The following is a 24727-nucleotide window of genomic DNA, read 5'->3' on the forward strand; positions in this document are numbered from 1 at the left end:
CAGAACAGTTAATGAGTGGTGACAAGAGAGCCTTAAAGCACAATCCTACACATGCCTACTAAGAAGTAAGATCCACTGAGTTCAGTTAGACTTACTCATGGGCAAGTAGTTGCAGCAGGGGTGAGCAACCTTTTTTGACCCAAGGGTGGCATTCAGCCTTAGCCAGACCTCCCAGGGGTGCATGCTCATGGCCAGTGTAGCTAAAAATGGGTGTAGACACTCTAAAGTCCTTCATGCCTATTTTTGCATGCATACAAAATGAGTGAGCAACCAGGCCCCTAAGCTGGGGGGGGGGGGGGTTAGCTGCCCCTGAGCTACAAGATTGCAGCGCCAGAAACTCACTAACAGTGCTCATGTTCAAAGTGCTGCACATAGTTATTTTGTTTTCCTTAGGCTTAGAGTAGACAAACCATGTGTTTAAGCTCATGCAGTTGAGGCTATCTAATAAAATGTAGTAAATCATTCATAGAAAGGTAAAGATAAGCTTCTGGGAAAGTATGAAATTCACCCACGTGAACAAATGCTGTAAATCATTTCATTCCAACTGGAGTGTGTTATTAGTTATTCAAATTTGCAAATGGAGTGATTTTACTTCTATACTGCCACCCTGCGATGGCTCGAAGTAAATGCACCTTCATTGCTGGGTAGAGTGTTCTGCTGCCTTCTTTCCCTCATAGCAGCAGGGAAGCACAGGCCTTTCATTGCGTCACATTTGTTAGCACATAGCCAAGTTGGCCCCGCTTTGCCCACACGGGGAGCAAACACTGGCTAGAAACATATGTTTATGGTTTAGTTTTGGGCAGAAAATCGCTCTTTTCATTGTGGTAATTTCCCAGGAAAAACCTGCTGATGGCTTGGCATTGAAAAATCATGATTTAAACTAGCGTGTCAATTCAAATTTGGGAGGAAGCAGGGAAAGAAAATAGATTTTACTGAGCAATATAAAGGTTTTAAAAGGTGCTCTTGGATATATTCAGCTTAAGTTGAGAATAAATAGTGTTATTAACAGCGGCTGTTTATTTTAAATTTTGTATATGATAACTGTAACTGTGTTATCAACAGAGAACAGACACCCACCCACCCCCCATTTAAAGGTCTGTGCCTTTTATAGAAATATTCTTTTTTTCCAGAGCCAATGAGTTGTCAGAAACTGTGAATTATTAAGGAGAGGAATCTCATGAGGTCTAAAACTTAGGCAGTTTTCACTGAGGTGATACATCTATGTCCAGGCTGTAGCCTACTACTGAAAACTATGTGCAGGGACTCGTGTGGATGAACAGTTTTCAATAGGAAACAAATTGCCGCCATGCTCAAAGAAAACAAGATGGTAGGGAAAATGGTTGTAGTCCAGCATCCTCTTCACATGCACATTTTCTAGGTGGAGGTTTTTTGTCTTTTGTTTTTGTATTGCTAAGAACAATCAACTGTGTGAACCCCCACCTGCATTCTAAAATGGTACAGTCCAAAAACAGGTTTACTCTCTCAATTAGAACTAGGCCTAAGAGCAAGTGGACTGTCTTACTCCCTTCTTCCCTTCCATTGTTGTTGGCAGCTGTCTGTCTCAAGAGACAATGGAGTGCACCTCCAGGGGGTGAAGTCAAAATGCTGGAGAATCACAGCACCTGCAAGACCCCCTTTTTAGTCTCACTGGTGTGGTCCAAAGGAAAGCAAAGAAATACATTTGGCACCAACCTTTGCCTGGATGGAATGTGTCCTTGAACTGTGAAAATGACTTGCTTGCCTGGATGGAGGATAGAACCATGTGTATGTGTATATAGAAAGCTCCGAGTTTTGTGTGGCTGGACTGTAGCCTCCTGTGTGACATCACATTCATTGTTCTGACGACTTTTTCATTAGACCTCACCCACCACTGGCATGTGGTCCCTAGATGTTTCTGGTATCTTAGCATGGCAAGGATCAGGTCCAGACACAGAGTCCCATGGCAGCATACAGCTAAAGCTGGCAAATATAGTCAGTTGAGCTTTTGCTTGCATTCTACCGGTAATTTGAAATATAGGGAAGTGGTTACAAGATAGGTTTTATGTCTTCCACAGCCAAATGCACTGTCACGTTGTTCTGTCACCACTCACTGCCTCGGTGGACTTGTGGATGGCTTTCCAGACGAGACACACATACTCTGTAAAGTCTCATACCAGCAAATTGTGGTTGAGATCAGTATCCTTTGTGCATATGTACAAGTTGCGGAATTCAAGCATGCACACTAAATAAAAATACTTTTGTTGACATTTACTCAAAGGATTTTGGCAACCTGGCCAGAACTTTAGTAGTTCTGCCCACTGTTCCAGAGTGAGGATAGAGGGAATCACTCAAAACGTGTTTTTTTGTAGACAGTAAGCAAACCAGCTGCCGTGGTATTTATAGTTTTGTTTGGATTTACTAGCATCCATAGTTCAAATTTGCCTTATCCTAAAAACCAGGATGTTGTAGTAGTTAGGATGTAGGTGTAGAACATTGGAGACCCAAGATTCAAATTCCCACTCATCAACAAAGATCACTGGGTGATCTTGGGCCAAGCACAATCTCTCAAAAATTCCAATTCAAAATGCCCTTAATACTTGTTTGCTTTTAATTTACTACATTTTAATCCCACCCTTCCTTTAAGGAGGAATACACAATACTCCTCCCACCCATATTATCATCTCAAATCCCAGCAGAAATATGATGAATAGATCACACAATGAGCATCATGGCAGAGTGGAAACTTGGACATGGATCTTCTGGTCCCAGTTCCAATACTGTAACTGCTGCACTACACTAGTTCTGTTGTTATAAAATATGGAGCAATAACTACAGCATGGTCTTTAAAATGAAATCTGGGGGTCTGCTGCTAGGGGAAAATGGATTTTGAACAAGCAATTGATAAAGGCTCAATTGTTGTTTGGAGGAGGGATGGTTATTGCTGGGCATTTCCGTTTATACTTTTACTCTTTCCATGTTAAACGATAAGGATGGCCTTCCTTTGTCAAGTGCTGGCATTTCAATTGCTGGCCTTTGATCTATAGCAGGAAAACCACATCTGCCCTTTTTGAGAGCTAGTACTTGGTTTTGTGTAAAGATAAAAATAAAGTAAAGATAAAAATAGCTAAACGCTGCTCTTTACGGGTTTTTTAAAACTGATTTTTTCAAGACCAGAAAGAAGCATTCTGAATCTGTAGCAAGATCCTATGCCAATGCCAGCATTTTTCAAACTTTTGATATTTGGGGCAAAGTTTTTATCTAGATTAAAACTGGAAACACACTTCACAATAATACATGTATATTGGTATTTTCTCAGTTAGTTTCCATAACAATGGGCTGGCATCCTTTCTGTCATTCATGGAATCTTAATTCATATTTGTTTCTCATCTTTTCATCTTTATAGGTATTGGAATACATAAACTTTTTGAAGTAATACATTTGGGGGGGATTCTCACTAAAAATGAATTAAATTGTAACTTTTAAAAATATGTTTGAGTAATCACTTTGAAATCAATGCATAAGCAGCACAAATAAGCAAATATCTCAGTAAGGGTGCCCATTTCTCCTTCAGAAAACACACAATCAGGTTGCACTTACCTCTTGTTGAGTGAGCCATTATTCCAATAAAATTCTACAGCGTTCTATTGAAAGGATCAGTAGAGAAACAGTATATAAAAAGAAATACTCCCATATCTGTGAAAACTATTCTAGCTCCTTATGGAGGCATTGTGATTGAGACAACTCATTCCACCTAAAGAAATGAGTGATGGTTTACCCTTAGGCATCACAGCATTAAAAAAAAAAACCCAACTGTCAGTGTTTTATAATATATACACACATCCCATATTAATAGTTGGGGCTTGTGTTTTTTTAGAATGTAAGTTCTTGTATACGTTTCCTGTTCAGTACTACAATTCTGAGACTCCAGTTTATCCTATGCAGCTCAAATAATAAGGAAATAACATACTTTTAAAACTGATAGATACATATATCAAGGACATCTGCTTTGTATGTTTTACCTTTTCAGTAAATTAGAAGAAATGAATGATTGAAAATGTATTTGACTGCAGATTTGACATAAGTTCATCTTGTGAGATTGCGATGTACAAAAAAAGGTAAATAAGGAGATAAAAATGTAGTTCGGAATCCTGTGATATCCCTTTGATTCACAATAGCTCTTTTAAAACTACCAGACTTATTATCACATTGACCCCATTTCCTCCAGATGCCTTAAGAACCACATCTTAAATGCTTCATTCTGGAAAGGATGAAAGTATGGCACAATAGCTAAACTATTTCTACTGTTTGCATTTATCTAAGGCAGAAACTCTGTTCAGACAAATCTCAGCCAGCCAGCATTCCTGCTGCTTGCAGTTGGGTGACTAAGAGAATCTCTCCAAGATCAACATCTGGAAAATCTGAGAGAAGCAAATGTTGGCTTCTTCATCTAAACTGGAAGTCTGCATGCCTCCCAGCCTCATCCCTCCCAATCTTTATGTCTCTTTTTCCAGACCGAAAGAACGATGATATGCATTTTACTGCAGCTGTCAGATCCTAAACTTGTTAAAAGCAGGGTTAGTTGCTACACAGTAGTGTAGTTTCTTAAGCCAGAACTGAGGCAGGAATGAGGACAGTGTTAGTTAACAAAAGTGCCAAACTATGGGTGTTACATGACACAGCCTTGGACTTTGCACACCCCTTCCTCCCCTCACTCACTCTGCCAAATAGAAACTCCCTGGTTTGCAGCAAACTATTTCCCCTTTTACATGGAAATTGCCAATTTATAGTTTAAGCTTCCTGTTCAAACCTGAACTGTGCAAACCAGCTTCAAACCTTGGTTTGCAATCCTGGTTTGGAGAGGAAGCCCAAACAATAGATTTCCCATGTGTATGCAGAGGGGAAAGGTTGGTTTTCTGCAAACCAGAAATTAATTAATTAGAACACATGAGGACAATAGGGAAGTGGAATATGTATGTTCACTGAGATCAATGAATGTAAACAGCAAGTCTGTTGATTTCAATGTGTCTATTCTGAGTTACAGTGGTACCTCAGGTTACAGACGCTTCAGGTTACATACAGTTCAGGTTACAGACTCCGCTAACCCAGAAATAATGCTTCAGGTTAAGAACTTTTCTTCAGGATAAGAACAGAAATCGTGCTCTGGTGGCGCAGCAGCAGCAGGAGGTCCCATTAGCTAAAGTGGTGCTTCAAGTTAAGAACAGTTTCAGGTTAAGAACGGACCTCCGGAACGAATTAAGTACTTAACCAGAGGTACCACTGTATAACCTACTTGGATACAACCCTCTAGTTTCCTCTCTTTTTGAGCATAACACTGTAATCCTAAGCATGTTTACTCTGATGCAACTCAACTCACTGTCACTGAACTCAACAGAACTTCCTCCCTATAAAATGTATTTAGGATTGTAGCCTAAGAATGACATATGTTTCCAATTTCAGAGCATCAGCTGGTAGAAGTTTGAGGAAGATGGGTAACTAGTAAAAAGGATCAGGGGACTGTGAGTCATAGACTTTATGCTCTGTGTTTAACTTTGCTCTTTACTTGTTATTCAACCTTGGTTGCTTGCATATGCCATTGTTCAATGACTCAATTTAGCCTTTTAAAAGTAAAATAAATGTAATGAAAATGTAAATTTTAATCCGTTTCTTTATGCAACCACAGCAGCTCGAATGGCATATGTCCAGAAATGGAGGCAAGGAACATTACCAACAAAGGAGGAATGGCAGATGAAGTTGATGGAATATTCAGAAATGGCAACTTTAACCAGCAGAATAAGAGATTAGGAAGATAGAGCATTTAAGGAAGAGTGGGATTGTGTATTCCACCTTGAGCTCCTTGGAAGAAAAAGGTGGTATATAAATGTACCAAATAACTAACTAGAAAATATATTATTTCCAGTCTGATCCTTTGATGTGTATGCAGAATTCAGCACCACTCAGTCAAAAAAGGAAATGTATACGAGATGAAAGGGACATAACCAAAGATGAATACAAAAGTATTCTGAACCTGTAATGACAGTGTCAAGAAGACTAAATCCCATGACCTATGACTTGCAAGGAAAATGAAAAACAATTAAAAAACCTTATTTAATTATGTCCGGAACAAAATGTAGGTCCACTGCTTGGGGAAGATGGTGAAGTACAATATTAACAAGTGACGGAGAGCAGGAGGAACCACTCAATTACTATTCTGCCATAGTCTTTACTCATAAGGAGAATTGTGCAACTTTGGAAAAGTAGAACAAATGACATACAGAGGGATTTGCAGCCCAGGTGAGGTAAGGAGGTGTCCAGATCACAAGCAGTGATAGTTCCACTCAGTTCTGTGCTTGTCAGACTGTTTCTGCGATATTGTGTCCAGGGGATTGGACTACTGACAAGAGGTTGTCCTCCTACTCAAATTAGAGTTCTTTCTAACTCAGAAATTCTACGGTTCAACTGAAATTGTTATTCAAAACATATTGTTACTGGCCACTCCAATCTGTTGAGCAGCACAAGGTTCCAAGTGTTTTGGCACCTAACCAGGGTTTGTGTTTCATCTGGGAAAAAAATGAGGCACAACAGTGACTGTAGTGTCAACCAGGATCTTTGCTGAAGGGGTGCATAGTATGACACCACAATAGTGTCTCTTGTTGCTTTTCCCATAGCTTCAGCAAGCTTGGGTCCAAAGAACAAGCCAGCCATGCTACCCAGTGTCTGGGTACAGACTCTCCTTGCCAGCCTGTACTGAGTTCTGTCCACTTCCTACTTCTTCTCAGAACCCCTTGCCAGATGCAGCTTCCCTTTCCATTTACACCATCACTCATGGTCTTCCTGGCAGCCTTAAAAACAAACACACTGCAAATGGGTACTTTTTCCTGTAGTGGCATCATGCCCCCTGTAACCCTGACAACCTCACCTCACCCTCCCAATGCTTCTTTCTATGTCTACTACTGAGTGACAGAGGAAGGACATATTTGCATTGTTAATCTCTCTTTATGGCCCAATACTGTTTTCTTTGTTTCTTAATGGCACCTCTATCAGTCCAAACAGGAAAACCAGTATAGCCTGCCATTTTACACTATAGGTAGGTAGCCGTGTTGGTCTGCCATAGTCAAAACAAAATAAAAAATAAAAAATCCTACCAGTAGCACCTTAGAAACCAACTAAGTTTGTTCTTGGTATGAGCTTTTCAGAAGTGTGCATGCACACGAAAGCTCATACCAAGAACAAACTTAGTTGGTCTCTAAGGTGCTACTGGAAGGATTTTTCTATTTTTTCTTTTACACTATGTCACATCTTCCTTATTAAGCAAAATGTTGTTGTTGGCATCTGGCTGTGCCGCCTCCTGGGGTGAAGTCAAACCACTGTGTTAGCAGCATGGTTACCTCCTCAGGGCACAAACTTGAGCAGTGGTGCTATGGAGATCCTGGGCTGCCCAGGCGACAAGACCCCACTCTCGGCCTTGCTGATGTAGTCCAAAGCAGCAATACATTTGGCATCAGTTGGGCTGCAGGAGTTGCTGGAAGGAGGCATACAAGGCACCATCCAACCATCTTAGGGACTCCACTCTGGATTTCTTTAGTGTTTACTCAGCCTTTTCTTCTCCCAAAGATGTCCCACAAGGCAGCGGGTACGGATTTTTCCCTGGGGTTACTCCCAAAGCCTTTCTCATTAATGAGTACAGCCACAAGGCAGCAGAGTTTTAGGATGAGTTTCCATTCTCTGACATGGGGCTCCCATCTGCCTCTCACTTCCCTCTACAGCACATGCAGAAACCACTTTCTTGACCTTTGGACCCACTATTGGTCTCATCCGCTCAATCTGCCAGAGCCTGTCTTTACGTGCAGGGGAAGGCCAGTCAAAGCTGTTCATGGGATGTGCCTCCTCAGGAGCATGACGTATCCCCCACCAGAAGTACCACCCTCCCCTAACACCCCATACAAATATTAGCTATATCATAGCACCACTTACTGAATTTAGGGAGATCTGCCTCCTTAAAGCTGCATCAAAGTCAATCATAACCCCTGCAGCTAAGTTTAGAATTTGCTCCAAAGGCAGAAACCACATTTCCTTTGCTACTTCCCCCTCCCCGTTTTCTTCTTTCTGCAGCCCTCTCCCATTTCCCACCCCTTCCCTCAAGCTCTCTTAATAGGCCTACTCTCTTAATTACTCTCCGCGGGCGTGATGCAGAGGAGAGAGAGAGAGAGAAGGGAGGTGGCAGCAGAGGGTTTAGGCCGGCGAGCGGAACCCCGAGCGCATCGATGAAGGGGTGTCTCCTTTCGGCGGTCGACTCACTCCGGCCCAGGCGAGCGGGCTCTTGAGCCGAGTCAGCTGTGGGAGCGGAGCAGGCAGCGCTTGCCACCATCTTTGGCGGAGAGGGGTTGTGGTCGCGCGAGGGTCCGGCACGCAGGTACTCCTTCCTTCCTTCTCTCCCTCCTCCTGCAAAACTCGGGCTTCTCCGAGCTGTGCATGGGAGGATCGCGGGAGAGGAGCCCCGAAGAGGCGGGTGGGAGCGGCTTCGACGGGGACGCTGGAGCCTCTCCCAGCAGTTCCCTGTCAAAGCTCCCCACCAGCAATCGAGGACCCTTTTCGGTGCGGCGGCTTCCCGGCGGGCAGAAGGGAAGCAGACCCGTCCTTAGCTGTGCCCAAGTGCACTTTTATTTCTCCCTTTTAAGTGGCGTTGCGAAATGCAAGGGGCTGCACACGCACACCCCGCACGCTGCGTGTGTGGTCGGGACGAGGACAATCTGCTGCCGTCCCCCGCACCCACCCACCCGCTCACTTCTAGGGGATCAGGGAGCAACCGGGGTTGGCCTCTGTGTGTTTGTGTTTAAAAATCCTCCTGCTGTACTTCCTCCTTGGCCGCGAAGCCTGCGTGGGCGGGAGGAGCTACTCTATTTCTCCCCTGGCTCAGCTTCCCAACCACCACCCTCCTGTCCTCTCCTGCAGTAGGTTAAATGCCCTCTCCTTTCAATGAGGTGAAAAATCCTCCTTTCCCCTGTCCCACGTTCTCTCCCTCTTTTCATCCAGTAAAGGAAGAGGTAGGTTCCCCACCCCCACCCCCAGCTCTTGCCTCTCCTTCCCTGTAGTGAAATCTGTGGAATTCCCTGCCACTGGACTGCCTCTAGTTTTAGGTGGTTTGAAAATGAGGTTACACAGTTCCGCTAAGGACTGACCCGTTGGGGGCTGTTGTTCCTTATGGCTTCTACTTGGACACATTCCCAAGTTCAGAGATAATATGCTTCTGAATGGCACAGCACCTGGGAAGCAGCAGCAGGAAAGTACAGTATTGCCTTCCTGTCTTGTCAGCTTTTCCCAAAGGTTGGCTGCTGCGAGGAACAGGGTGCTGGGATAGTCCTGCCTTCTGGCTGAACCAGCAGGTCTGTTCTTGTGTTGTGCTGTGTTTCCCCCCCCCCCTAATTTTTGTTGGGGAAGGGCTGTATGTAGCACATGTGGTAGAGTATCTGCTTTGCAGGTTCAGTCTCCCCCAGCTCCAGGTAGGGCTGGGAGAGACCCCCATCTGAAATTATGTAGAACCACTTTCAGGTATGAGAAAACTTCCAAAGTTATTTAGAGGCAGGAATGTGTCTTTTATGCCTCTGTAACTCAGTAAATGAACTTCAAAACCCACAGTGGCACAATACCAAAATGCCCCAAAATTGTGATCATTGTTTTGTGACATTTTGCTTGGTCCTAGTAAAAGTATTTTACCGACAAAGGTCCGTATAGTTAAAGCTATGGTTTTCCCAGTGTGATGTATGGAAGTGAGAGCTGGACCATAAAGAAGGCTGGTCGCCGAAGAATTGATGCTTTTGAATTATGGTGCTGGAGGAGACTCTTCAGAGTCCCATGGACTGCAAGAAGATCAAACCTATCCATTCTTAAAGAAATCAGCCCTGAGTGCTTACTGGAAGGACAGATCCTGAAGTTGAGGCTCCAATACTTTGGCCACCACATGAGAAGAGAAGACTTCCTGGAAAAGACCCTGATGTTGGGAAAGATTGAGAGCACAAGGAGAAGGGGACGACAGATGAGATGGTTGGACAGTGTTCTCGAAGCGACTGGCATGAGTTTGGCCAAACTGCGAGAGGCAGTGGAGGATAGGGGTGCCTGGCGTGCTGTGGTCCATGGGGTCACGAAGAGTCGGACACGACTGAACAACTGAACAACAACAACAGTAAAAGTATTGCCCAACTTCGGATTCTGCAGTTGTTTTTCTTATGGGCCAGCATGGCTATATTTGTTACATATAACTTGACAGGGTTGTTTCAGCAATAAGAAGAACCTGGCTGAACTTGCACAGAATATGTATGCCAATAAATAGACACCCAAATGGAATATATGAACGTAAGCAACTATCTTATAGTAGAATGGACCACAATTGGGCATATAGCCTTTCCTCCTTCATGTGTGAAGTTCTGAAATGGATCTGGTACAAGCAGATGTTGAGGGTGAATCTTAATATGTATGCCTCTGTCCCTCTCCTAATTTAAGCTCACTTACTTTCTTGTGAATGTGTAAATAGGGCTATAATGGAATATGGGATATGGGATGTACATGACTCCATGTTGGAAAGAAGCTACACATTATCCTGTGTGCTGAATCAGGTGTGTGGCTTCAGGAGGTGGTTTTTGTATAATTTCAGCATTCATCACTGAATGCAAACTAATATTTTTATGCATAGGTGCTTTATATCTTAAAAGTATAAACAGTTGTTGAATATCAACATTGACTTGCAGCTGTCTGTTTTCTTGGCAGGCATCAGCTTTTCTTTATTGGAGTAACACGTTTTATTTGTTATTGATGGATCTGAAGTACATGTGATTTAGGCAAACACAGGGGCAAAGTTTGTTTCAGTACAGCATTTGGAAGTGGCTCTTAGTGGCAGTGTCCTAGTTAGTAAACATTTCCAATCTGAAAAAATTACCATCAAACTCTAGTAATTTTGATACTGAATTAAACAAAATTTAGAATTCCTCTTTAGTTCAAAGTGTATATGGTATTCTTTCCCATTCAAAGAAAACTGGATATCTATTTATGGATGAGCTATTTCCTAACATGCTAACATATTCAGTATCCAGAGCTGGATATGGGGCTATGCAGGTATAGGAGGCTTGATTCCTTATTGGCCAGAGTCTCCAGAAGAGCAAAACAAGTTTAGTCCCCACCACAATGGTAGCCATTGTGGTATGCCACTGGTAGCCATATGGTAGTATGATGGTGGTTGCAGAACCTGCTCACACTTAGCATCTCAGTCACTGCCATTAGTGACACTACTGGGATCTTGAACATCTTTAACCTTCTAAAAGTAGATGCAGGGTTGCAAGAGATGAGAACAATGGGTTTCTTAGCAAGCAAAGCAATAAAAGCAATACCCAAGTGCCAAGTTGATGAGGAGGAAAAGTGAACCTTCCGGTTTGACAGAGGCTCCTTTCCTTCTACTTGGGGTTTGTGGGTTATATTTGGTTTGAAGAAACAGGTAGATGGGCATTGTGCAACCTGAAGCATTCACTTGAATGCTAGATTGGAAGGTGGGCAGTAAGATTGGCAAGAACTCTCTCTTTGCAGGTCAAACTTCGCATGCCTTTTTCCTAGTAGAGATTCATGATCATATGTGCATGCAAATGTGTGGTGATTTAAGATCCTTAAAGAATGGATTTTATTTAACCACAAAGTAGGTATCATAATAAGGGACATGGGTGGCGCTGTGGGTTAAACCACAGAGCCTAGGGCTTGCTGATCAGAAGGTCGGCGGTTCGAATCCCCACGACGGGGTGAGCTCCTGTTGCTCGGTCCCAGCTCCTGCCAACCTAGCTGTTCGAAAGCACGTCAAAGTGCAAGTAGATACATAGGTACCGCTCTGGCAGGAAGGTAAACGGCATTTCTGTGCACTGCTCTGGTTCACCAGAAGCGGTTTAGTCATGCTGGCCACATGACCTGGAAGCTGTACGCCGGCTCCCTCGGCCAGTAATGCAAGATGAGCGCCGCAACCTCAGAGTCGGACACAACTGGACCTAATGGTTAGGGGTCCCTTTACCTTTACCTTAGGTATCATAATTGTAAAAGCATGGTTGTGGAATGGTTAAAAAAGAGAGACTAAAATGTGATTGACATTAATTTGAATGCTGAGAACTTCAGAACTAACGCCAAGTCTTCTTACTTCTTTAGACATTTGACAACTAGTTATACCAGTAGTGTTACAGAGAACACTTTGATGCCACGGCAGTAACATATCCAGGTAAGAATGAAACAATAGAGATTTACAAAAGCAGTTCATATTGTCTGAGCATGTTACATTTTTAATATTCAGCACACCACTTTCTTTAATGTTATTTGGGCAGATATAGCATGGTTTGAGCACTGAAGCTTGAGGCTTTGGGAAAGAGAACAATTCCTTTTAAATCGTTATAATAACATTTTGATGTTGCTGCTATGAAACCCTCCATCTGTATCTCTCTTAATTAGAAAGATAGTCAGTTATAGATACAATTTACACTGCCAGTTTACAAGTCAGACACTCAGAATTGGTGATGAAAAATATCCCTACTTAGACTGCAATCCTCTACTTGCTTACCTGGTAGTAAGCACCACTGAACTCAGTTCCGAGAATACATGTATTAAATTATGCTGTTAGGTTCATATAATATGAAATATTTGAAAGATATTTCAAATTCATATCTTTGCATAGAATGAATTTATTTACCTTGGTCCTTAAAAGACAAAATACAGTGGAACCCTGGGTTACGCACGTGATCCGTAACTCGAACGCACGTAAAAAAAAACCTCAAAAACCCAGAAGTCGCGTGATTTGAGTGCTTCTGCACATGCGCGAAGTGTGCAGAAGCGTTCTGCGCATCCGGCGGTTGTACACACTCCCGCGCGCTTTGGAAAACACTTCCTGGGGGCGGGAGTGCGTATCCCGAACGTACGCAACACGGAGCGTATGCAACATGAGGTATGACTGTAGTGCCTTCTTTATTGTTGAACTTTCAGTGGACTATAGGTGGAAAAAATAAATCCTTATGGAGCAATATGTAGTTAACTACCTCGTCATTTTTCAGTAGCAAAGGTTTCGTTAAGTCTTGCAAGTATAGAAGGCTGCAGAATTATTCAACCAGTTGCTATGGTGGTGCCGTGATTGTGTACATTCTCCCTCTGTGAGGTCACCATGAACAAGGATTACTGGCAAAAATGAGTCCGCTTATGCCTGTTTTCAAGGTTGTTGGCCAACTTTATCAATATTTCATGTTTCATTAAATTAAGAATAGATGTTAAGATATTGATTCAAATTTGTTGAAAGTGAAGTACAGAATGGAGTTAAAAACCTATGCATTTTGATGTGCTCAGACATGTTACCAGAACGTTTTTATGAGTGTTGATTTACAAAAATTGGCATGATTCATAACAAATAGTTACTAATTTGCTGTGTTTTATTTTCCTTAATAAATGGCAAATATGAATTTCTTTGAACAGAGTTTTATTATAATGCAATGGATCTACTAGTGCAGCAAAAGGGAAAAAAAGATGGAAATAAAGTGGCATGTCATAGGACTCTGGTTGAAGTCATTTTTTGTTTCAGCGGTGAGCAAAAGACGCTTGTTAGCTCAAGTGTGTTCATTATTCTGCCATACAGTACATATTGTGTATTAATACATCCTGGATAATATGATGCTGTAATGAAAGGGGTGAAACACTTAACAGGTCAACATCTTATAAAGCATTACTAAGCAGCACAGTTGCTAAAGATTGGTTTTTCTTTTGTTTTTTCCCAGAAACATCACAAACCTATAGATAAAAAATATGATCCTTGAGATAGGCCTGTCAGTTCAAGAGGTGAGAAATATAGTATCATGCCATGACTGTTTTTAAGAATGTATTTTCACCATGCAATAGTTGTCTTACATTAAAAAAGAAAAGAAAAACATGCATTAAAACCTGTGGCTCCCACCCCTCCAAAATGATGAGACCTGAAACTCAGTTTTATAGTTTCCTTTAGTCCTTTGATTCAGTTTTTATATAGGTACATTACTACACTATGCTATGTTTCACACAAGGGATATTTTATTCATTATCAGAAAATGATTTTGAGGAGTCTTAAGTTCTGCTATGTTGTGGTTATATTTATCTCATGGTTGTTTTTTAAAAGCTGTGTCTTATCTTGGCAAAAGTCTGTAAAAATCTTTAAAGTATTATTTCTGAAAGTCTGTAAAAATCTTTAAAGTATTATTTCAGCACACTGTCTTGCTGTCTCTGTCCAGCATGGTTTGTGGACTTGACATGTTGCACTCTGGTGTCATTGTTGTTAAAAAGCTTCTGCTCTCCATTTCTGCCTGAACCAGGAATTTACAGTCCATCTATGCTTCATTTGTGCTGCCCTTTACTGAGCTGTGGCTGCTGTATTACGACTGAGGTTATTTGTGTTGGGTATGCTTTGTTTTGTTTTGACTTTCACGCTTGTTTTACACAGAGCCAGCCTTCTACACACACTGCTGACTTTCTTAAGTGAAGGATGTGGGGAATACTTTGATTGTGGAACAGGTGTGTGCATAAGCTCAAATGGCAAACATAAAGCCTGGTGGCAAAGTTAGGAAAGCGTAGTCTCTTAATAGCCCTTGACACCCTGTATTTCTCTGTTTTTTTCAGGAGGTAGCCTTCACCTTAACATGATGCCATGAAACTTGTCAGAGTCCAGCTATTATTTTAACTTTGAAAGGTTACTCAGCAGGTATGGAAATAGTCCCGTGGATAGCTAGTGATACTTAGCATCCTTATCTAAGCACACTGTTATCAATACAGTCAAACCTCGTTTTGCAGACAGGTTCCGTTTCGGAGGCCTGTCCGCAAGCCGAAAATGATGCACATCGAAGTGCCGCATCTGTGCATGTGCGCGGCACAATTTAGCGCTTCTGCGCATGCTCGAGCGGCGAACTCGGAAGTAACCCGTTCCGGTACTTCTGGGTTTGCTGCAGACACAAGCGGAGGCGGACGCAGAACGAGGTTTGACTGTATAATAAAACAAACACAGATTAATTCCATTTCTTCTGTCAAACAAAACCCAAGGTAGTTGTGACACAAACATAGGTGCTGGCTCCAATGGTTGTTTTTGGGGGGGTGTGTGTGTTTTGTGGGGGGTAGGAATTACAACTCTAGCAGATTTATTATTTAAATGCTTTTTTTGTCAGCTAGTTGACAAATCCAACTTTGTGACCTCATTCACATGACACAGTAAGCCAGAATATGGTTTGTAGCCATTTTGTTCCTGCCTGCTCTATTTTATTCTCTCATTGTGCTGAGCTAGGTCAAGGTATGACTTAGCATGTCCAAACCAATGCTTGTGGTTAAGCTGTTTCCTTGCTAAACAGGAGTTGCAGCCAAGAACAAAGCCAGGCCAGTGTATTGTAACAGTATAGTTTATAAATGTGACTTCAAAAGCCCACTTCCATCAGTGATTCCATTGTTTTGCTATTGGCTGTAATCCTAGTATACTTACAAGGGCACAAGTAGCCTCTCTTTTTCTGCTAAAGAAACACCTGCTCCCATGCTTACCTGCCTGTCTTTCTCCCAAATGCCCCAAACCATCAAAAGTGAAAACTGAAATCAGCTGATAGGGGGTGGTGTCTAAATTTTTCCTTTTTATGGTTCTTTTAAAAAAAAACACTCTGGGACCAGGGCCCAACTCCAGTGGCAAAACAACATTCCCATGGACTGACCACATTTTTAACACAAACATTAGCTGAAAAAGTAATTTGCCAGTTGTAACAAACTGCTTCCTGTTTTGTTATCATGTGGATTGGCTATTAATTGACATTTTAGCTGCATCTTATTATTTGAGTTTGTGTCCCATCCAGATCTGGAGCACAAAGCCTGTTGCCCACATAGATTTTAAAGCTATTTATTTATTGCTGTCATAGATTACAAATGGTGTGGATTTTTATCATGAACCGGATGAACCCACAGAGCAGTTCTCCCAGTCAGCGTAGGCGCATGGCTCTTGGAATTGTCATTCTTCTCCTGGTTGATGTGATATGGGTTGCTTCTTCTGAACTCACTTCGGTAAGTGTGTCTTGCGGCTCATCCACCCTTCCTTACCTTTGCTCTGCATTTCTAGGCACAGGTCCAGGCTGTTTTACCTGGGAAAACCTGCTCTTTACTGCTGAATCAGAGCAAACAGCAATCTGTGGAAAACTCAAATTGCTGTTTGCTCTGATTCAGCGGTAAAGATCTGCTATTCCTGGGGAAAGTGGCAGGACAAAAAGATACCGGGAAAGCGCAGGCCTGTGCCTAGAAAGCGCGGGGCAAAAGGTAAGTGTGGACAAACCCTTTTGTGATGTCAAAGTGTATTCACCTTGATGTAGTAGCACAGCATGCTCAAGGTAGAGCAATTAACACTCACTCCATTAACTTTGTACAGTGAACTTAGTACTTGCTAGAAGCAGGTTGACTGGTTCTGGGTGAGCAGCTTTTCATACCTGACTAGCTACATTTCTGGTCCTGCCTGAAGCCTTTCCCAGCATTTATGCTGTCATGAATTATAATTAAACTCCATTAATCTTGCCAGTTCTATTTCATAATTCCAAATCCCCTATAAGTATAACTTTTAAACAGCAAACTCTTAACAGAACACAGTCTTCCATAGATATGCTGGGGCCCCAATTTTGGGGGTAGGAATTCCTAAACTGGGAGAAGAATTGTAGCTTTCAGGGATTCCTATAATAATATGAAGCTGAATGAAAACGTGTGAATAGGTGACAGTGTAGAGATGAAGACATTCGTAGATCCTTTTGATTGGATACCTAAATCACTGCCTTGGGGTAGCAGTTCTCTCTGTATGGTAAATCTCTGAAGGTGGGCTTAGCAAAGTTTATGGGGTCATCCTTAGGATGTCTATATCTGTTACATTAAAGTGAAAATCGATACTCCTCTAGCATGCTAGGCAGCATACATGGGGTTATCTCATTTTTGTCTTCAAACCCACCTTACGATATAGCTTAGGTTGAAAGAGAAGTGAGAGGCTCAGGGTCGCTCACTGAGCTGTGTGTGGTGATTTAAGCCCAGAATTGTCCAGTCCAAGTCAGAGAGTCAATTCCCTAAAACCAGGGTGGGCAGCCTGTGACTCAGGGGCTACGTTTGCTTCCTGCCTTCATTTTATTTAACCCCCTACAGGCTGATTTTTCTTTCCATCAGAGTTCCTTCCTTCATGCTTTGTTGGATCCTTATTTTCACTGGCTTTTTAAAATGGTTTGTCTCTGTGTCTATGTAGTTTCATAACAATTGGAAGGGATGTTATTCTTTTGATAAAAATAAACTGGTTTGGTTTCTTTTCTTTTCTTTGCTTCCCTCCCTGATTGTGTGGTTTGAGGAGCGCATTGGCAGGCTTCTCTCCCTTTTTTCTGCAGCCTGATGGAATGGCTGCCAGTAGGTGAAAATTGATTTTAGTTTCATCAGCCGCTGACAGCAGAACACATTGGTAGGATTGTGCTGAGTCGGAAAGGAGTTACATTCAATTCCCACATATATAGGAGGAAACCAACATATGTAGTTAAATGTAACCCCATCAAACCCGTGAGGATTACTTCTGAATAGACCAGTATAAATTCGTTATCTTCATCAGCTGCGGAGTGGAGGGGAAGAGGAGATTCCATCACAACTACTGAGAGACTAGCTGCCTTTTAGCCTCCTTAGCTGTTCATTAGGCTACCTGAACTGTTTCCATCCTTGTTTTGGTGCCTTCCATACCCCTTTGTGTCCCGACTTACAAATTGTAAGCCTAAGGGTAGGAGCGTGTTTTACTGCTGATTTTCTTAAGTTACTTTGGGAGCATTTTTAGCTGCGTTGGGATGTGTGTGTAAATATTTTAAATAAATTTCTTAGCCAGAGTAGTCAACCTCCAAGCAGCTTGTGAGTTCCTCCTGTTTTCAAAGGACTGTGTAGTTGTTCCCCTCACCTAGGGAGGGAAGACCAAATGTTTTGTAGCTTTTCTGTATAAATCTGTATTTCAGATTTTGAGAGCAGGATAGTATTGCAAAGTCTGTCTCTCATTTAGCCTCTGATGCAGTCAGGTAGGTTTGCAAGCTGCCATTCCTGCGCAGGACAACCCACTGCTCTTATCATGCCCCTCTGTACTTCCTCCCTTCCCAGGATTTGATGCTCTTGACATCAGCTGCCCTGCAGAAGGTTCCACCTCAGCTTTTTAGACTATTTCTGCTTTCTATCTAACATAGGTAGCCATTAGAATGCCATCTTCTCAGGTCTGTCCTTGAATCTAACCCACAGCAGGTAAGAGTTGCAGGGGGCCAGAAGCCTCATACCAGAACACCATACTGCCATGTGCCAGAACAGCTTTCCACCCCCAATTGTTAGCTCTCTTGGCTGGTGGTGTAGTGGGCAATCCTGAGATACACACCCAGGAACACTGCATCTCTTCTCTTCCTTTTCCAGGATATGTAGCTTTTTCTTGCTTGAACTGCACCTCTGCTCTTTGTATGTCCGTCCACTACAGGGGGCTAACTGGTGGACCTCCAGATGTTGTTGGACTCCACTTCAATCATCCACAGCCAGCATGGCTAATGTTGATGGTGGATGGGAACTGTAGCCCAGCAACATCCAGAAGGCCACACTGTAGCCCTCTCATGGTCTGTGATGGTCAATAAATTTGAATTGGTACCAAAGAGTTGATCAGTAAGACTATGCTGGTCATATGACATGCCTTCATTTAACCATCTTTCTTTTCCTTCCCTTTGCAGTATGTTTTCACTGTGTACAATAAGCCGTTCTTCAGTACATTTGCAAAAACATCCATGTTTGTTCTTTACCTCTTGGGATTTATTGTTTGGAAACCTTGGAGGCAGCAGTGCACACGTGGCCTTCGCGGCAAACATGCGGCTTTTGTAAGTGTCTATTTTTCCATTTAATAATTTTGCCATCACTTTGGCTTCTGTAAATTACACAAAATCAAAGCTTATGTTGGAGAGGGAATCCTGCATAAACTAGCATAAGCTAAACACCCAGATGTTCAGTGAGCAAAATAATGCTTTCATTAGTCTAACATTTCAAAGTGAATCATTGCATAAACAGAAGCAGTAATTGCATCAGTAATGCTTCTTAGTGGAATTGAAATGGAATAAATGATATAAAATTTAAGATGTGCTTAGAATCAGTATTTGGACACGTGGCTTATATTTTTTGCTATGTTCTGCCAGTTTTGAAATGTTTTTATTAACCTATTTAAAAAGATGTCAGTAAATGTTTTTTGGGTTTTTTGAGATCTATTTCTCTTGAACTGGTGTACAAAGATTCAGCGGAGTTTTCTCTTTTGATAAAAGACAGTGGCAGTGGTTGTGGTAAATGAATTCTTTATCAGACCCATTTTTCATGCTTTCCAAATTGTATTAAAAAAGCTGGGAATTGGTTAGCTAATCCATGTTTCTCAACAAGACATAGCCAATTCATCACCCTTAGACTCTACTAGTGAGCTGGAAGCATTCCTACCTTGGCTGAGGAGTGCTTTCTTGATGAACAGAGAACAACACAGCACATGAATGTGGAAACCTAGTAATAACACTGCAAATCCTTTGTTCTCTGATGGATTAGTTGGGATCCCACATATTGACTGGGTTTGCACAACACACAGTAACCCAAACTATGGCATATCATGACCACACAAGCATGCCAACTTCCAGAGCAGAGATTATACCCTCCTCCCTGTTCCCTTTTACTGCCACTCTGAGCTAATGGTTTGATATAGCATGTTGTCCAAAGCAGGACTCGTTCTTAAGCTCTTTGCTAACCATAAGCTTTTGAAGATGGGGAAATCACCTTCCTCCTCAGGTCTGTTTTTTACATTTTGGATTGGACAGGAAAGCTGGGAGCACAGGAAAACGATAGATGCTGTGTTGTTTTCCTCTTCCCCTCCACTTTGAGGGCTGCTGAACAGAGTAGAAAAGGGTACAGTGTGAAAGTTTTAGGTAAACAAAGACTTCAAAAGCCCACTTCCTCAGTTCTTGTTTGTGGTTCCCAAATATTACTTATGAGGTCTGAGATTGCAGAGCAATCTTGTGAAAGTTTGACTACTTATAGTTAGTTCTTAAGCTGTTTGAAGAGGAACTGTTCAAACAGGAATCTTAAATGTTTTCTAAAACTAGTTATTTTGTATAGTTGGTGGACTAAAGTCAATTCAGGCTGCCAACTAATTCCTGGTTAATCAAATGGTTTTCAAAAATTTGTTTTCGACTGACCATAAGTTTGGCTGGTATTAAGCATATTCCAGAAAAGAGGGGAAATCATATAGCTGGTGGTTGGCAGTCCATTTAATCAAGAGACGTCTATCACACTGGTTTTGAAGAATTAATGTGTTTCTCTAGACCTTTCTTGGCTAGAGAATAGACTTGGCTTTGAAGCTGCAGCAGCTTGAAACCAGCCTAGCAGCAAGCCAAGGGGCAAGAATGGGGATGGATCTGTTTGTTCTTCACCAGTGAGCTAGCCTTCCTGAGTCCCATCTCACCTGAAGTTATTGACGACAGTGTCATCAGTGTGACCTCCTGTTGCTCGGTCCCAGCTCCTGCCAAACCTAGTAGTTCAAAAGCATGCCAGTGCAAGTAGATAAATAGGTACCACTGTGGTGGGAAGGTAAACAGCGTTTCCATGCGCTCTGGCTTCCATCACGGTGTTCCGTTGCACCAGAAGCGGCTTAGTCATGCTGGCCACATGACCCGGAAAGCTGTCTGTGGACAAACGCCGGCTCCCTCGGCCTGAAAGCGAGATGAGCGCCGCAACTCATAGTCACCTTTGACTGGACTTAACCGTCCAGCGGTCCTTTACCTTTTTTAAAAAAAACTCGGTGTGGAATATGTTGTTTTTACCCTGCACATTCATTGTATTGTCTCAGCTGAATTTTAAATGTTTAGTTTGCAGATGCTGAAGGCTATTTTGCAGCCTGTACAACTGACAATACTTTAAATAGTTCTTTGGTAAGTTCTCTCTCATTTAAGTGATTGTAATGTTCTGTGTGGCAACAGTAGCAGACAGCAGGGTGCGACAGTGGGGTGCTTACCTGACCTCTCTGCGGATCCATTTGCACAGTACCAACCTCCCCACTGTGTAGTAATAGCTATTCGTGTCTTGTCTGTTTTTAATTAGTACTGAAAATAAACACAGAGCTCTGAATAATGCTATTTTAAATAGGAACTGGATTAGGGTAAGTAAACGTGTATGGCATGTGAGCAAAAATGAATCTTACTTACTAGGGAATGTTATGCTTGGCCCATGGAATTATTAAATACATGTGGTTCAAGCACTTCAGTCACTAATTTGCTTAATTCTGTTTCAGTTATAGTTAAGCATTGTTTGCCTAAAATGCCATCATATAATGCAAGATAAAATATACACACACACAGCCTTATTTTTTCCAATATGAAGAATCTGCAGCAGGTATAAAAAGCAGGGATGTGCCCAGGTGGAAGATTTCTATGGCCATGTGGCATTATCTTAATTTGTCTGTAACTGTAGCCTATGTTGTATAGTCACTCTCTCATTAAGTTGTGGCTGAATATCCAAAACAGTAGAATCCATAAGGCCGCCTTCAAAACACGTAGTTATGCATATTATCTGTCCTTCCCTAGAAACTTATTAGTGACAATCAGTAAGGAGCAGAAAAAGGCAAAGTTGAAATACATGCACTTGCATTTTTGTTATTTGTTTGTTTGTTTTTTGGCTGAATTCAGTGGTTATCCATCTAGCCAACATTAATATTATTACCTATGCCAGTGTTTTTCAACCTTTTTTGGGCAAAGGCACACTTGTTTCATGAAAAAAATCACGAGGCACACCACCATTAGAAAAAGTTAAAAAAATTAACTCTGTGCCTATATTGACTATATATAAAGTAATTCTCTTGAATTTTTCAATTTTTCCCACGGCACACCAGGCAACATCTCGCGGCACACTAGTGTACCGCAGAACAGTGGTTGAAAAACACTGACCTATGCCTAGTTTACTTCAACCCAGTTATTTATTCTACAAGAAACTTACCTTAAAAAAACAACTATTAGAGTTAAAGCCGTTAATCCATCAATCCAAGGGAATGTGGTACTCTGCTACTGGAAATATCAGAACAAGACGAAACAAAATAAAAAAAATCCTTCCAGTAGCACCTTAGAGACCAACTAAGTTTGTTATTGGTATGAGCTTTTGTGCACACTTCTTCAGATACACAGAACAAGACGATTCAGTATTTAAATTCTCCCACATATTTCATTTAAAGAAGGAAGGATACGCAATAGGATGTTTTATTTACCTTAAATGGTGAAATGTAGCTCATTTTCTTCTCATTGTATCTTCCTTCTTTCTGTTTTTGGTTAACAGTTTTATCGCAAGTTAGCAACTTGTGCACATTTACCTTGAAGTTGGTCCAGCTGTTTTGTACATTGTTTCGTATTTGTATCTTGTACTATATATTAAATCAGTTTATGTCTGCATGTACTCAGTAAACATACATAGGATTGCACTGTTAGTAAATTTTATTTTTTAGTGTTTTTTGTTATTATTTGGGTGTTTTTTTTTTATAACTATGATAACTGGGAACTCATTATGTTGCATTTCAGAGTGAACCATTATACGTTCCTGTAAAGTTTCATGACTTGCCAAGTGAAAAATGTAGCAACACTAACAGTGACACTGAAAAAAGTAAGTAAATGCTTCAAAATGTCAAAATACAGTTTTCTATATCAACTTATAAAAGTTTATGTTATTTTGAAAGTATGAAAGCAACTTTTCCTGTGGTATCAAAAAACCTGTGTGCCCACATGGCCTGAAGTACAGTATTTTCTAAATATGATAACAGGTAAAGATGCTCAGTAGTAAAATAGAGATAATCTGTTAAGATGCTTTTTTACTTTTAATTTTTTTGTCAGAGAATTGAAAATTACATCAATGTTTGGACTTCATGCAGAAGGCAAATGCTAAAATGAGCAAGTGATGAACACTGCATTGGAGAAGGGAGCATATCCCAAGTTTAACAAATTTTGTGTGATTTCACAAATTCAGTGGAATTTTGAAAAAATATAGCTCATTACTGTTTTGGGAAACTGAAACTTACCAAATACAGCAAATACAGCTTTGCATGTTAGCACAAATTGGCTGCATGTTATGGTAAGCCATAGTTAATAGCTTTTCATAAACCCACAGAAGGCTTCCACTTCACTTCTCCCCCCTAGCTAATGGCAGAAACATACCACAATCCCCGATACAGCGCTATGTCTGAACTGGTGGTTGTGGTTTGTTTTACTCAAATCAAAGTTTGCTCTTGGTTAATATCCATAGCTTGTTTGAGCAAAACAAATTCCCCACTTGGACATCACACAATGATTGCCCATTATGTGCAAGGTGGGCCTCATTCTCTTTGTTGCACAGTTTGATCTTGTATTTATTACAAGGTGGCCAAACCATTGTAATGTGAGCATCCTATGACATGACAGGTTCAGCCAATTGCTGCCAGAGGCGTTACTGCAGCTTCAAAATACAATAGGGTGTTCTAATATAGATTCTGTATGTGCCCTCTAGTGTATTGCAATGTGGATTTAGTCCTGAGATTATGTTGGTTCCTTTTACATGCATTGATCTGTATGTGATGAATGAAAGTTGAACAGCACAGTTCAGTTGAAGCCTGGGAAATCATCTTTGCTGTAGATCAGTTTCTCTAAGAAACAAGTACATAGGCCTAGAAATAGACTAACAGGATTTTGTAACCAATGGCCTTTGGTTGGTTTTACCACAAGATGGTGTAGTAGCCATACTTAAGCTAGCTTAAAGACAAAATTGTAATATTAAATACGTAACCTTGCCCTTCTTCTGAGAACATGTTTATGGAAGGTATCTTCTTGAAAAGAAAAGTAGCTGCACCCAAACTGAGGAAGCCTGGCCCATTCCTTAAATATAGTGAATATGTTTAATGTTGATAGAAACTCTTAAAGCCACAAATTTCAATTACAGCTCTTCTTTTGCACCAAATGGATAGTATATGTTCCTGACATACACAAACCATTTTGCTCTTGTAAAACTAACTGTGCAAGTAGTTAAACATGGGTTCATACTCTGAATTGCAATTTGGGAGTCTTGGCCTTATCTTGAGGATTATTATTTTTGTTCCAGTCTGCTACGTATAATAATGACCTGCACCACTCTTTTCCCCCCCTAAAGCTCCCAAAAAGCCTCGTGTAAGGTTCAGTAATATTATGGAGATTCGACAACTCCCATCAAGCCATGCATTGGAAGCAAAGCTGTCTCGTATGTCTTATCCAACAGTTAAGGAACAGGATTCAATATTAAAAGCTGTAGGGAAGCTTACCGCATCTCAAGTAGCCAAAATCAGCTTTTTCTTTTGCTTTGTGGTATGTCACCTATTCTTTATTAAGCATTGTTTCTAAAAATATATTATTGGGAAGTTGGTTATTTTGTATTCTTTTTGCCCTGTTATTTATATTTTTGTTTTTGAAGGCTTGACTAAAAATAGAATGGATCATTTTGGGTGTTGAGCTAGTCATTATATTTTGTTCATACCATTTAGAGAAAGGGATGATCTTTGGGGGCTGTCTGCTCATGAATTAATTGCTTATAACTGATTAATTGATTGGCTTTAATTGTGGTTGTTTACAAAAGACTTCACCACAGGTGACTTATTGCAGGTGAGAGAGTTTACAATTTAATAAGCAGAACCTGTCATTCATTATTAAAAGGAAAGGCTATCTTTAACATT

General features: G+C 41.2%; 1 protein-coding gene across 3 annotated transcripts in view; it reads left to right on the plus strand.

The window, feature by feature from the left end:
• Positions 1 to 8212: 8212 nt before the first annotated feature.
• Positions 8213 to 24727, plus strand: part of SLC35F5 (solute carrier family 35 member F5) — a 30280-nt gene continuing 13765 nt past the window's right edge. Inside the window, exons 1-10 of one of the 3 annotated variants that reach the window (XM_033163743.1) lie at positions 8213 to 8389; positions 12148 to 12217; positions 13752 to 13812; positions 14447 to 14517; positions 14623 to 14704; positions 15891 to 16032; positions 18723 to 18866; positions 20883 to 20945; positions 22578 to 22659; positions 24172 to 24362. In XM_033163743.1, coding sequence (XP_033019634.1) covers positions 15898 to 16032; positions 18723 to 18866; positions 20883 to 20945; positions 22578 to 22659; positions 24172 to 24362 — 615 coding nt within the window. In that variant the 5' untranslated portion in view covers positions 8213 to 8389; positions 12148 to 12217; positions 13752 to 13812; ... (1 more) ...; positions 14623 to 14704; positions 15891 to 15897. The remainder of the gene's footprint in view (positions 8390 to 12147; positions 12218 to 13751; positions 13813 to 14446; positions 14518 to 14622; positions 14705 to 15890; positions 16033 to 18722; positions 18867 to 20882; positions 20946 to 22577; positions 22660 to 24171; positions 24363 to 24727) is intronic. The other 2 variants (XM_033163759.1, XM_033163749.1) reach the window with 2 other exon arrangements.

Source organism: Lacerta agilis, chromosome 1 (assembly GCF_009819535.1).
Source record: "Lacerta agilis isolate rLacAgi1 chromosome 1, rLacAgi1.pri, whole genome shotgun sequence".
Lineage (NCBI taxonomy): Eukaryota > Metazoa > Chordata > Lepidosauria > Squamata > Lacertidae > Lacerta > Lacerta agilis.